The following is a 12,949-nucleotide window of genomic DNA, read 5'->3' as shown; positions in this document are numbered from 1 at the left end:
TGAAACAGCCTTGCAAGGGGAGCAGAGGGGGCAAAAAACCCAACCGGCTTTAAGACTGAGTGTGATAAGTTTACGGAGGGGCTGACTGCTTACAGTGGCATGTGGCCCATCTGTGACTGCTAGTAGCAAAAATCCCCAATGGCCAGGAATGGGACATTAGATGGGGAGGGCTCTGCGTTACTCCAGAGAATTTTTTCCCACGTGTCTTTAAATCAAGATCTGAGAAGGTCAGTGACTCATCCAGAGGTTCGGGGTCTATTACAGGAGTGGGTGGGTGGGGCTCTGTGGCCTGCGATGTGCAGGAGGTCAAACTGGATGATCACGCTGGTCCCTTCCGGGCTTAGTCTGAGACTGAGCTGCGTGAGAACGTGTTCTCTGCAGGCAGTGTGTCACCAGTCTCCTGTCTGTGCCTGTGTTTCCCCAGCCCTCCCAGTCCCTGACCGTCATCACGGATGAGGAGATGAAGACAGGCGACCCGAAGGAGACGCTGCGCCGGGCCAGCATGCAGCCCTCGCAGATCGAGAGCGCAGCCGCCCGTCGCAGCACGCTCAGCACTGGCTGGGCAGGAGGCATTGCCACGCGGCTGCAGAGGAAGCGCAGTTCAGACGAATCTCACCAGGGCCCAGACACCCCGGAGGTGAGTGGCAAGCTGAGCCCTGCCCCACTCGCTGCATGAGTGAGCCCCGGGGACAGTGCGGGTCCGTTGACTTTCGTGAGCACGCAGCACTGGAAGGGGTGAGGCTGCGATGGGCTCGCTGTGGGGGTTCAGGTCCTGGGGGTCAGGACTGCATAACTGGCGGCATGTAGGGCACTCCTGCTGATGCTGCTCAGCGTGGCCGCTAGCTCCCTCTCCGAGCGGGCCCGAGCAAGGGGAGCTCGCCTTTCGCGCGCACACCCATTTAAAAAGCCCCCCCCCCCCCCTCAAAGCACAGGCGGAGCGGAGGGACCAGGGGGGTGGGGGCTGCTCTGGGGTGGGAATGCTCTTCCTGGGCAGGCAGCTGATCGGAGAGATCTCTAGCAGGAAATACAAATACCAGCTGGGGGATTCCCATGCCCTGGGCCTGCTGCCTGCACTCCGGCAGCCCTGCAGGATCCTCCTCGTTCCTCCAGTCGCTCCCCCTGGAGCACGGGGCACATACAGGTCTCCTCCTGGCCTGGCTGCACGTCCGTGCCGCAATAACGCCCGCTCTCCTCTGCCCCTGCTGGGCTGGGGGTGCTAGCTGGGGAGCAGCCAGCCAGGGTCCCCACTCTGACTCTCTCCCTTCAGTCCAAGAAGCCAACCAGCTGCTTCCCACGGCCCCAGACGCCCAGAGAGCGGAACGAGGAGCGCAAGCGTGGCAGCAGGAAGGGCGAGCCCCAAGCGACCAGCAAGCAGGTGAGCAACTCGTCCGTGCCCCCGGGGCTGACACAGAGCTGGCTTGAGGCCCGGGGACGTGGTTGAGTGGCTCTGGTTAGCAAGGGGGGCTCGGGGTCAGGATCGAGGGCGTGGTCCCAGCTGCGGGGGGATGGGCCGCCCCAGCATGCACTGCTCCAGACTACGGCCAGCAGCTAGAGTATCCATCCTGGGCGTGAAGTGACTCTCCGGGCCGGTGGGGCTCTGCCGTGCTGTGTGGAAAGCCCCAGTGCTCCACGGCTCCGCTTTCTCTCCCTGCAGCCCGACCGGCGCCAGTCGATGGCCTTCAGCATCCTGAACACCCCCAAGAAGCTGGGCAGCAGCCTCCTGCGCCGGGGCGCCAACCGGAAAACGACGCCCAAAACCTCGCCACGTGGCAGCGCTCGGCGGTCCCCCAGGATAGCCACAGCCAAGTCGCCCAAGGGGAAGGGCAAGGTATGGAGCAGGGCGTCTCGCCCCCACCCCACCCGCCTTGTGCTGGCTGTCCCTGTAGGCCGTCCGTTGTTCATGGCCAGGAGCCATTCGGTCTAGCCTGATCTCCTGCAGACTCCAAGCCAGAGCTCGTCCCCCGGGTACCCCTGTACTGAGCCCTGCCCGTTAGAGCCCAGCTGGGACTGCGCAGAGCCCTGCAGGCCCCCAGCTCCCATGGGAGTTAATTGACATGCAGCTGCTGGCAAGGTGCAGCTGGAGCTGTATCAGAGCATCCCCTGCTGGGCACAGCGCTCCAAAGCTAAGAGCTGCAGGCCGGGGGCTGAACGGTCTGTCCCCGGGAGGTGACAGTGCCCGGACACTGACCGGGGAGCGATAGCGTCTTGGGCTTTCCCGTCATAGACAAGCAACCTCACGGGGTGCAGGGCTGGGTTAGCAAACACAGCCAGGAGATGGCTGTCCAAACAGCCCCTCGGGGCTCCCAGCCCGTGTCATGTGATCTTTAACAGACCTTGGCGGCTGGTCCCGTGGCAAGGCAGCAAAGCCACCTGTCTCCCTGGGTGTTGCAGGACTCCCAGGCTGCCTGAGCCGCCTGCCAGGCTAGAGGTATGGTGAGGGGCCGGGCTGCTGACTGCAAGCACTGTGCGCAGCACCGTCTCTAGGGGACCCAGTGGTCACTCATCTCCCCTCCCTCTCCCGCCCGAACGCACTAGAGTCTGGCTGATGGTGTGTGGGGAGCATGTGGGGGGTCTGCCCTTGTCATGTACAAGCAGTCAGGCGGTCGGTCCCTCCCTTGCTGGGTTCTCACTGTGGGCTATGGTGACACTGGCTTAAAGATGGACTCAGCCCACGGACCAGCTGGTAACTCGCTCCCCTGCTGCTGACCCTGCCTGGGGGGGAACCTCTCCTTCCCAGCCTGCCCCTGCGGCAAACCCAGTCCGCTGCTGGGGGGCTGCGGGCCCTGGGGTGGCCCATGCATGGATCCCTCTGCCTGGAGCGAGGGGAACTGACCTCTCCTTTTTTTCCCTTTACCCTGCATCCGCCTGCCAGAGGAGACTTTGGCTGGTGAACATCCGTGCCCAGGTCTCTGGCTGCCTTACCCTTTAACACACCTGCGCTCTGTCCTTTTGGCTGTCCCCCCCGAAGGCCTGCAGCTCGCACACACCCCTGCAGTTGCTCTAGACAGGCCCCCCAGTGCTGAGACTAACTAGATTGCCTGTTCCTCGCAGGCCAGCCGCAAGTCACCCAAGAACATGAAATTCTAACTCTCTCCTGGCTGAGCCCCACTCTGCTGGGTCTGCCAGGGGCGAAGCTGTCCCGAAGGCGCCATTGTGTTAGGAGCTGCTCCATCAGCCACTTTGGATCGAGCTTTTGCCCTTTCTCTCCCTCCCTGCTCTGGAGCCAGCGGTGTGCTCCCATGAGACCCCGAAACCCAGGGCAGAGCTGGGCAGCGAAGCTGGTACCCGAGTGCTCGGGGAGGACTGCCAGGGACCGAGTCTGCGCACTGGGCACGCTGACAACGGAGGAGCTCTTCGGAGCAGCCCCAGCTGGGGCAGGAAAACCCGGGCGCTGCCCTGCGCGTGGTGAGCTGGCTGCGGAGGCGGAAGGGGGATCCTGGAGAGAGCTCCCCAGCGAGCCCCGAGCAGAGCCTGAGGGAAAGGAGCCCACCCTTTGATGCGTGGCCACGTGCTGTCTCCTGCCATAGGCCAGCTGGGGGGAGTTCAGCACCCGCGTCCCCCTTCCCGAACTCTTGATGTGCCCCCTTCACCTGCACGCTGGGCTCCCCTTCCCCTCTCGCAGCCCATGGGCTCTCACGTCTCCCCACGGCCGTCTGCACTAAAGGAACTGCTCGGAGGGGGTTGCTGATCTGCTTGGGGGTGCACAGAGCTAGGATTCTGGGGGTGGGAGGCACCATTTGCTCTTCATTGGCCTAGTGGGGATTGGGGGTTCTTACGGGGTCTCTCTTGCGTATAACTCTAGTTTGGGTTGTTCCCTGCAGGGGGCTGCCTTCCTCAAACACTAGAATCCAGCGGGGGGAGGGAAGTGGGGACCGCAGCCGCGTGGCACTAGAGGTGTGTTTCCTATGGGGTTTGGGCACGAAGATTATGTACAGCGGGAATTCCTCCATATCATTCGGATTATACCCTTCGTGGGGGGTTGCACAGGTTCTGCTTGACTGGTAGCTTCTTCTAGGCACTGTACATAGGGAGGGCAGCCAGGGTCTCTGGCACGGGGGGGTGTGTGCTTCCTCTACTGTACAGACAGGGTGGGGGTAGCAGGAGGCACAGCATCCCCTCCCCCTTCGCTGCGTTGCTTTGGTTTGTATTCTGTGTAGCAAGCTGGGTCTCCCCTGCAAGGTGGGAAATCTGCCAGGGCTGGGGCCAGGAGGGGTCCCCACAGGCTAGGGCCAGCTGGCGTTGTGGGGGCTGTGGGTACAGCCCAGCTGCCAGGGGAGCTGGCCGTGTGCAGCCTGGGGCGTTGGACTCTGACCCCCGCAGAGCTGGATTCCCCGTGTCCATCTCAAGGCAGGGCAGGGTTTTAGACTTGTCTCCCAGGGCTGAGATCTCCTGTATCCCCCTGCAAAGCCCCCGCCCCACCTCACCTTGCGCTCAGGCCCCTCTTCCAGCTCACCTCAAACTAATGAACTGGGGCTTGCTTCCTGGAGCCCCAGGTTACAATGGGCTGGTCCTCCACAGCTGTGTTAACCCCCCTGCCCCCCTGGTTTATCATAGTTGAAAGCTGCTCTTCTGAGCCCTACAAAGCCTCAGGCAGCTGCAAGGAGCGGCCAGGCTGTGTGCGGGGCTGGAACTAGCTGCTGCTGGGTTGGGTCAGTGCCGTGGGGGGGGGGCAGCTCTGCGGGGTGCTGGCTGGGAGGCTGCGCCCACTGCCCCGCCTGGCTCTGGCTCCCTCATTTTTACAGACTAAGTAAATTCGGTCTCAAATCCTCTGGGCTTTAACTGCAGAGAGCAGGTCAGGGGGGTCTGCACAAGGAGGGGCTCCGCCGGGTGCTCACCTGGGGCTGTCCAGATGTCAGTGAAACGTGTCATTTTTAAACCCTTTCTACGTGTAAATAAACTGTACTTTTCTCCCGATGCCCATTTCCGAGGCCCTGTTTTGTCTCCAGCGGGTTCCTGCCCTCAGAGCAGCCCCTGCCTGTGGCCGGGCAGGCCCAGAGAGCCACCGGGCCAGGCGTGAGCTAAGGGCTCGTCTCCCAGCCCCAGCAGGACTCGGACGGTGCCACAGCGCCAGCTGGCTGCTGGACCCTGCAGGCAGCTTCACCAGCGCAGAGAGCTGCAGTCTGCTGGGGCCACACTGGGTGAACCCTGCGGGTGAGGGGGGCACACAACCCCCTCCACAGAGTGAGCAGCTTCTGCATGTCGGCAGCCTGTTTGCCCTCTGACCATGCCACGGACGTACCTCCTCTCCAGCCAGTCCCCCCTCTAGGAGCTCTCACTCACAGCCTGTCTACCCTCCCCGTCAGACCCCGGCCACCAGCACCCATCCTGGTGGCCCTTGCCTGAGTCTCAGGCCTTCTGCTTCTATAATGGCTGAGTTAAGGAGCCCTCTCCTCACCCAGCTGCATCTCCTCCAGCCCCTCCTCCTGCACCCTTCCCTCTGGCTTCCCCGTACCCCTTGCATTGTCCCAGAGCTGCCCTCTGGCTCGCTCCATGGGCTTCCCCCCTCCATCCCCTTCAAGCTGGTCCCCTTCTCTGGAAGGCCCCCTCCTGCTCCACCCTTCCAATTACCCTCCTGCCCCCTCTGTTCCGCAAGACTTCACCTCCCCCCATCTCTGCCCCGCTGCCCCCCCCCCCCATGCCCAGATCAGCCCCGTTCCCTGACCCATGAGGCTGCTCCCCTCTCTGCCTCTCCCTCCGAGACGGTGGCTGAGATGGCTACAAGAAACCAGCCCAGCCAACGCAGAGCATTGTGTTTTTATATAATCAAAACAATGCGAAGTGGGTGGAGAGCTGGCAGCGAGAGGCCCCGGGTTGCTGGTCTCCCAGCCCCTGCCCCAAGCAGGTGCTGCCCTCCTGGGCATATAACAGGCAGAGCATTGCTGGCTGCCCCCTTCAGTCATAGGCTGGGTTGGCAGCAGGGGGCAGCTTTGGTCACCCCACTTCACTAGGGGAGAGAGAGACACTGCAGATGGGGGTGGGGGGCAGCCCTGTTACTGCTGCTTTGGGCCCTCGCCCAGAGGGCAAGTCCTGCGGGAGCCTCCCCCACCAGCACCTTGTGTCTGGGGTGGGGAATGTAACAGAGAAGCTGAGGGCTGGGGCTGAATCTGGCCTTCCCCCTGCCAGGCTGCAAGCGGACACAGGAAGAACAGAGCGGGTGGGGGAGGGCAGCTCAGCTGTGTCAGCCGTGGAGGGAGGCTGGCATGGCCTTGCCAGCAAAGTGGCACTTGGCAGCCATAGGCACAATATCGCTGCCTCTCGTGGGCTGGCGCTGCTGTCCCTGTGCTCCGTCCATGCTCTTGGCCCTGGAGAAAGCCAAAGTGTGGTTAGTGCCAGGCTGGCAGGTGCTGGCCGTTCCCACACAGCTGGGGCCTAGCTGGCCCTGGGGCCCTGCAGAGGATCTCACTCTCACAGCGTGACCGTGCCCAGCCTCTGTGCCCCATGCAGGGATTACCTCCCTCTGGGCTCCATCAGGTCTGGGGGTGCAGGCTGATTCCCTGCACTCTGACTGAGCCCCTTGCTTTGTCCACTGGTGACATGCAGCTGTCACTGGGGTGGAACCCAGTAGCTCTCCACCAGCTCCCGGGGCAGAGAAGGGGTGGGGCTCCAGGGGCAGCGGAAGCACCAGTGTTGAGCTTGTGGCAGCTCCCCCCACCCCCCACCTCTTGGGAAGTGCTGTACAGCTGAGAGTGAGGCGGGGGCTCCAACCCCTTAAGAACATAAGAACGGCCAGACTGGGTCAGACCAAAGGTCCATCCAGCCCAGTATCCTGTCTGCTGACAGTGGCCAATGCCAGGTGCCCCAGAGGGAATGAACTGAACAGGGAATCGTCAAGTGATTCATTCCCAGCAACTTGCAAACAGAGTCTAGAGACACCATCCCTGCCCATCCTGGCTAACACCCATTGATGGACCTATCCTCCATGAACTTTATCTAGTTCTTTTTTTAACCCTGTTCTAGTCTTGGCCTTTACTACATCCTCTGGCATGGAGTTCCACAGGTCGACTGAGTTGTGTAAATAAATACTTCCTTTTGTTTGTTTTAAACCTACTGCCTTTATTTCATTTGGTGACCTCTCATTCTTGTGTTATGAGAGAGTAAATCACATTTCCTTATTTACTTTCTCCACACCTGTCATGATTTTATAGACCTCTATCATATCCCCCCTTAGTTGTCTCTTTTCCAAGCTGGAAAGTCCCAGTCTTATTAATCTCTCCTCATACGGAAGCTCTTCCATACCCTTAATCATTTGTGTCATCCTTTTCTGAACCTTTTCGAATTCCAGTATATCTTTTTTGAGATGGGGCGACCACATCTGCACGCACGAGTCAAGATGGGGGCGTACCATGGATTTATCTAGAGGCAACACGATATTTTCTGTCTTATTATCGATCCCTTTCTTAATGATTTTTAGCGTTCTGTTCGCTTTTTTGGCTGCCACTGCGCATCGAGTGAATATTTTCAGAGAACTCTCCACAGTGACTCGACGGTCTCTTTCTCAAGTGGTAACAGTTCATTTAGACCCTATCATTGTATATGTATAGCTGGAATTGTTTGCCAACATGCATTACTTTGCATTGATTAACATCGAATGTCATCTGACACTCTGTTGCCCCGTCACCCAGTTTTGCGGGATCCTTGTGTAGCTCGTCACAGTCTGCCTGGGACATAACTATCTTGAGCAGTTTTGTATCACCTGTGAATTTTGCCACCTCGCTGTTTACCCCTTTTTCCAGGTCATTATGAATATGTTGAACAGCACTGGGCCCAGCACAGACTCCTGGGGGACCCCACTATTTACCTCTCTCCCTTCTGAAAACTGACCATTTATTCCTAGCCTTTGTTTCCTGCCTTTTAACCAGTTACTTACTGATCCATGAGAAGACGGTCCCTCTTATCCCATGACTGCTGAGTTTGCTTAAGAGCCTTCGGTGAGGGACCTTGTCAGGGGCTTGGCAATGTGGCCAGCCCATGCCCACACACCCCTCCCCATAGCCATTAAGGGCTCTCACCAGTCCACGCTGGGGGTGGTCTCCGGGGTCTGGACGTCCTGCCTTGTCTCCTGCTGCGGCTCCATGACCTGGGCTGGCTGCTCAGGGTCCCAGTGGACAAGTGCCTTTTCCAGCCCGGCTGGGTTCCTCACCATGCACATGAAGGAGGTGCTCCTGTCCCGCTGGGAGAAGGAGCAGAAGTGCAGCTCCCGGGTGAGGAGGACCCCGGTGCCCCTGGCCTCCGTTCTGTGAGGGAAGAGGCAGGGGCTTGACTGGGGGTCAGCAAGGGCACTGGAGAGCTGTCATTGGCCTAAACAGCCACCAGGTGTCACCCTTTCTCCACCCCAGAAACAGCTGCAGGGGCAGGCTCCCAGGGCATGTCTGCAGGGGAGCGAGGGGGTGAAGCCAGGGTCACTGCACTGCACCAGGGCTCTGCTTCTCAGCTGCTGCACAGCCCCCTCCTCGCTGTGAACCAGAGGGCCTCAACGCCTCTGCGAACCAGGACAAAGGCTCAGCGCCGCTGGGCACCTTCACGGACAGGCCTGCACGCTGCCGAACCGATTCTCCTTTAGTTCCAGGGGGCAGGACGCAAGTCCTTGGACTGAGATTCTCCCTCCCCAAACTACCACGGCCCTGAGCCTGTCCCTGCCAGAGTCCTGGATCCGAAGGGGTGAGCTGCTGGGGGAAGGGTCCGGATCCAGAGCCAGGCCACCCAGCCAGCCCTGCTGCAGGCTCTCCACCCTGGGAGCGGGGCAGGTCAGCGGACCTGGGGGACCCACCCCCCCCAGCTCGGGGTGTTTACTCACACGACGTCCCCTTCGCACACTGACAAGTCCAGATACTGGTCCTCCACGAAGGAGCCGTTTGCCAGCCAGTAGATGAGGGTCATCCCCGGGAAAGGGCTCTTAGCCTGGCAGCGGAGACTGAAGCGTTTCCCTGGCCAAGGAGGCAAAGCGAGAGGAAGCTGCGATGTCAGGGGCCAAGGCAAGGGCAGGTCCCCTTCAGGGCCTGGCTTCGGGGTCCCCTGGCGGCAGTGGGCCAACGGCCCCGCCTGCCAGAGGAACATCACCAAGGGAACTGCATCCCTGCCACGGGGGAACATCGCCATGGGAACTGCATCCCCGCCACAGGGGAATATCGCCATGGGAACTGCATCCCCGCCGGGGGGGGGGGGGGACATCGCCATGGGAACTGCATCTCTGCCACAGGGGAACATCGCCATGGGAACTGCATCCCCACCAGGGGCGGGGGGAACATTGCCTTAGGAACTGCATCCCCGCCAGGGACGGGGGGAACATCGCCATGGGAACTGCATCCCTGCCACGGGGGAACATCGCCATGAGAGCTGCATCCCTGCCACTGGGGAACATCGCCTTAGGAACTGCATCCCCACCAGGGGCAGGGGGAACATCGCCATGGGAACTGCATCCTTGCCACAGGGGAACATCGCCAGGGGAACTGCATCCCTATGGGGTGGGCCCCGCTGCTGGAGGGAATGCCAGCCGTGCTTGGAGATCCCAGTGCCCCCCAGGGGCTGGACATGCTCAGCGACTGGACACCCTCACGCTGCTCAGACTGCCCTCTCCTTTAGCCTGGCAGGGCCTGCACTGGGCTGGGGCCTGTGGAATTGCTACAGGTGCAGAGTGTCTGGTGTGCGAGGGGGAGTCAGGGCTGCTGGCCTCCCCCCCGTGCATGCTGGCCGTGCCCCAGGCCCTACCCGCCCCCAGCACCTCGTTGGCACTGCACTGGGGCGAGTGAGCATGGTTGGGAGCCGGTGTCAGGTGTCGCCCTCCCTCCAGCTCACTGTGGCTTGAATAAAGCTGGGGGACGACAGGGCCAGGTGTGCTACCAGGACCTGCTGTGATTGATTTCCCGCCCCCCATGCCCACACAGTGCCTGCAGTGCGTAGCTGGACAGAGAACATCAATTACCCAAGGCGGGACTTTTCACAGGCTTGAGGGGGGTGATGATCTCTGGGCGCAGGCTGGAAGCTGCATCTGAAAGGAGAAGGGTTTGGTGAAAGGCAGTGAAGGGGGGGGGGGGCTCCCTAGGACACAGACTGGCACCTGGGCAGTGCACACAACATGGAGGAGGGCAGAGCACCTGCTACACACATGGGGAAACTGAGGCACAGAGCGGTCAGGTGACCAGCCGTGTGGTGACAGACTAACTCTGGCAGAGGCAGCAGTAGCACCCTCAAGTCCAGGCTCCCAGCCAGACCTCAGGCCGGTGGCTGCTGTACCTGTTACAGGGATCCCAGCCTGCCGCACAGCAAGACACAGAGCTCAGAAATGATGAACATCACCCTGGGACAGCCATATGGGCACAACTTGGAGGGGCAGAGGGGGAACTGACCCTTCCTTTTAAAGCCAATGAGCTTGTCCCTCAAGCCCCCGCTAGTTAGAGTGTTGACCTGGAAGTTACTTTTTAACCTGTGGAACTCACTGCTGCAGGAGATTATTGATAGGAAGTCATAGAGTTTTAAGGCCAGAGTTTTAAGACCATGTCTGCTCATCTAGCCTGCCCCCAGCCACCCCCGGCTGACACAGCCCAGAGGGCTCACCCCCCCACATCCCCTGCACTAGCCCAGTAATGGATGGCTCACTGAGGGAGAGTCTCGATTAGCCTCCAGGAGATGGAGAAGTCCAACAGGTTAGACAGCTCCAGCAAAAGCACCACATTTCGGGGGGGGGGGTAGCATCTGCAGCGGCCTGGGGACCTTGGCTGAGTTGCAGCACACGGCGAGCTCACACCGTCCGTCTGTCCCCACCCCACTACACCGGAATGGGGACAGAGCTGTTTGTCCCACACGTTCATGAGCACAAGGACCCTACGCTGTCCGGCCGCCCTCGCCTTACCTGAGCTCTGGAAGTGGCCGCAGAGGAGGACTAGAGGGAGCCAGGGAACAGCACCCATCACACCTGGGAGCACAAGAGAAGGCAGCATTAGCATGGTGGGGTGGGGAATGGGAGCAGCTCACGGGGTGCTCCGAGCCACAGCTCCCCACCTAGAGCCAGGCCTCTGCTACTGCTTGGCTGTGTGACCCTGCCCCTCACGGTGCCTCAGTTTCCCCATCTGTACAATGGGGTAATGATACAACAGGGGGCTCAGCTTGCTAACAGGTACCCATCAATACCTTAGGCCCCCAGTCCTGCATTCACCCTGCTGCTCCTTTTCTCTACCTCACCCCCGCAGGCTCCGTCCCAGCACTGTGGCCCCCCCTCCCCCAGCCCCGGCTGCCCCAGGCTCTTACCCTCCAGACTTGGAGGCAAGAGACACAGGACAGGCTGCAAGGGCCCAGAGCCTCAGAGGACCGAAATCGATGGCAGCTCGGGCCCTGAACCCCTTGGAGGATCTGGGCCCATGTAACCAAAGCAGCCACCTGCCTCCCGCCCCAACATCCCCCCACCTCTATGGCTGTTGTTCCTCACGCTCGGGCCGCGTGAAGGGCAGGAGATGGAGGAGATCCCCTCGAACGCCTCACAGCCGAGCCCATCCTGCAACCGCAGGAGCAAGGGGGACGGGAACACTTCCCCCAGCCCCATCACTTCTGCCCTTCGGAGGAGTTTGGCACTGTAAGATTTCCCTGCCGGCCCCACTCCCCCATCTGAACACAGTCACTGACCGCTTATGATCTCTCATGTCACACAGAGGGAAACTGAGGCACAGCAGGACAGGAGACTATGACTAGAGTGCTGGGCTGTCAGTCAGGGGGTCTATACCTGCCTCTGCCCACTCGCTGGCCCTCTGTGCCTCAGTTTCCCCTCCCACTTTTCTTGGAAGCTCTGCGGGGCAGGGACCAGGGCATACACCACCGAGCGCAACCACGGCACTGACCCCCTCAAGTAATTAAGTGCCGTGGCAAAGGTCAAAGCCAGGCGGAGCCCGCCGGCTCCCCAGTCCAACCCCAACAGCGCCCGCCCCAGCCAGCCCGACAGCGAGACAGAAAGTCACCAGCCCATGTTAGAACCACTGAGGGATTTTGGGGGGGGGGCGGCTCTGTTCTGGGGACCCCCCCAACACCATCTCATGTTGGAGGGGGGGTTCCCAAGAATGGAGCCCCCAGCAAATCAGCCTCTTTGTGGCAGGCTGACAAAAAAGCTGTCCTGAAAGGAAACATACCAGCTGCCTCCCCCGCCCACCACCCGTGCCCCATGTGCGAGCAGCTGGGCCTTACCTGGGCGCCTGCAGGCCGGGGCTGGGTCTATCCTGCCAGGCTGGGCTGTCTGCTCGGAGCCGCTCGGGGAGGAAGTATTTATCATGTGGCTCCCTCAGCCGGGGGAAGTCCCCAGCCACTCCTGGCAGGAAGGGGGGTGAGTCAAAACCAAACTCCAGCAAGAGACTGTTGAATTGGAATTAATTTGCAAATTGGATACAATTAACTTAGGCTTTAATAGAGACTGGGGGTGGCTAAGTCATTATGCAAGGTAACCTATTTCCCCTTGTTTTTTCCTACACCCCCCCCCCCCCAGACATTCTTGTTAAACCCTGGATTTGTACTGGAAATGGCCCACCTTGATTATCATACACATTGTAAGGAAAGTGATCACTTTAGATAAGCTATTACCAGCAGGAAAGTGGGGTGGGAGGAGGTATTTTTTCATGCTTTGTGTGTATAAAAAGATCTTCTACACTTTCCACAGTATGCATCCGATGAAGTGAGCTGTAGCTCACGAAAGCTTATGCTCAAATAAATCGGTTAGTCTCTAAGGTGCCACAAGTCCTCCTTTTCTTTTTGTGAATACAGACTAACACGGCTGTTACTCTGAAACATGGAGTGTGTGTGTGTGTGTATGGGGGGGGGGGAGTTCCCTGATCACCTTTGACACAATCCCCACACAGTGGTATGACCCCCCCCCGCCCCCCAGGACCTAATGACCTGGTAGCTGCCCTCATCTGGCTGCTGAGCACCCCTCACCTCCGAGACCCCCCCCAAGCTGCTGAACCCCCAACTGCCCTGA

The 12,949-nt window shown here is 60.3% G+C and overlaps 2 protein-coding genes across 6 annotated transcripts in view; one reads left to right on the top strand and one right to left on the bottom strand.

Moving 5' to 3' along the window:
• Nucleotides 1-3,680, top strand: part of NUMA1 (nuclear mitotic apparatus protein 1) — a 54,098-nt gene extending 50,418 nt beyond the window's left edge. For all 4 annotated transcript variants that reach the window (XM_074954345.1, XM_074954337.1, XM_074954320.1 and 1 more), the window contains 4 exons: nucleotides 425-637; nucleotides 1,268-1,375; nucleotides 1,655-1,828; nucleotides 3,052-3,680. In XM_074954345.1, the coding sequence (XP_074810446.1) occupies nucleotides 425-637; nucleotides 1,268-1,375; nucleotides 1,655-1,828; nucleotides 3,052-3,087 (531 nt within the window). In that variant the 3' untranslated portion in view covers nucleotides 3,088-3,680. The remainder of the gene's footprint in view (nucleotides 1-424; nucleotides 638-1,267; nucleotides 1,376-1,654; nucleotides 1,829-3,051) is intronic.
• Nucleotides 3,681-5,790: 2,110 nt separating this feature from the next.
• IL18BP (interleukin 18 binding protein) lies at nucleotides 5,791-12,275 on the bottom strand. 2 transcript variants are annotated; one of them, XM_074954306.1, is made up of 6 exons: nucleotides 12,166-12,265; nucleotides 10,847-10,909; nucleotides 9,920-9,985; nucleotides 8,795-8,924; nucleotides 8,010-8,234; nucleotides 5,791-6,302 (listed from the first exon to the last, which is right to left on the bottom strand). In XM_074954306.1, exons 1-6 carry the CDS (start codon nucleotides 12,248-12,250, stop codon nucleotides 6,179-6,181), a joined length of 693 nt encoding a protein of 230 aa, XP_074810407.1. In that variant the 5' UTR covers nucleotides 12,251-12,265; the 3' UTR covers nucleotides 5,791-6,178. The 2 variants fall into 2 exon arrangements, with proteins under 2 accessions (XP_074810407.1, XP_074810411.1); XM_074954310.1 differs by lacking the exon at nucleotides 5,791-6,302 and adding an exon at nucleotides 7,036-7,353 and having other exon boundaries at nucleotides 12,166-12,275.
• Between the last annotated feature and the right edge of the window lie 674 nt (nucleotides 12,276-12,949).

Source organism: Natator depressus, chromosome 1, assembly GCF_965152275.1.
Source record: "Natator depressus isolate rNatDep1 chromosome 1, rNatDep2.hap1, whole genome shotgun sequence".
NCBI lineage: Eukaryota > Metazoa > Chordata > Testudines > Cheloniidae > Natator > Natator depressus.
Note: the sequence above shows the minus strand (reverse complement) of the source record. Positions and strands in the feature narration are given on the sequence as shown.

Bases quoted from the DNA above. Each gene is read 5' to 3' on its own strand.
- IL18BP (XM_074954306.1), bottom strand. From the start codon at position 12,250: ATGATAAATACTTCCTCCCCGAGCGGCTCCGAGCAGACAGCCCAGCCT. The intron at 10,910-12,165 runs GTAAGGCCCAGC...TTGTGCTCCCAG, and splicing joins CCCGGCCTGCAGGCGCCCAG to GTGTGATGGGTGCTGTTCCC. The intron at 8,925-9,919 runs GTAATTGATGTT...CTCCTTGGCCAG, and splicing joins TGTGAAAAGTCCCGCCTTGG to GGAAACGCTTCAGTCTCCGC.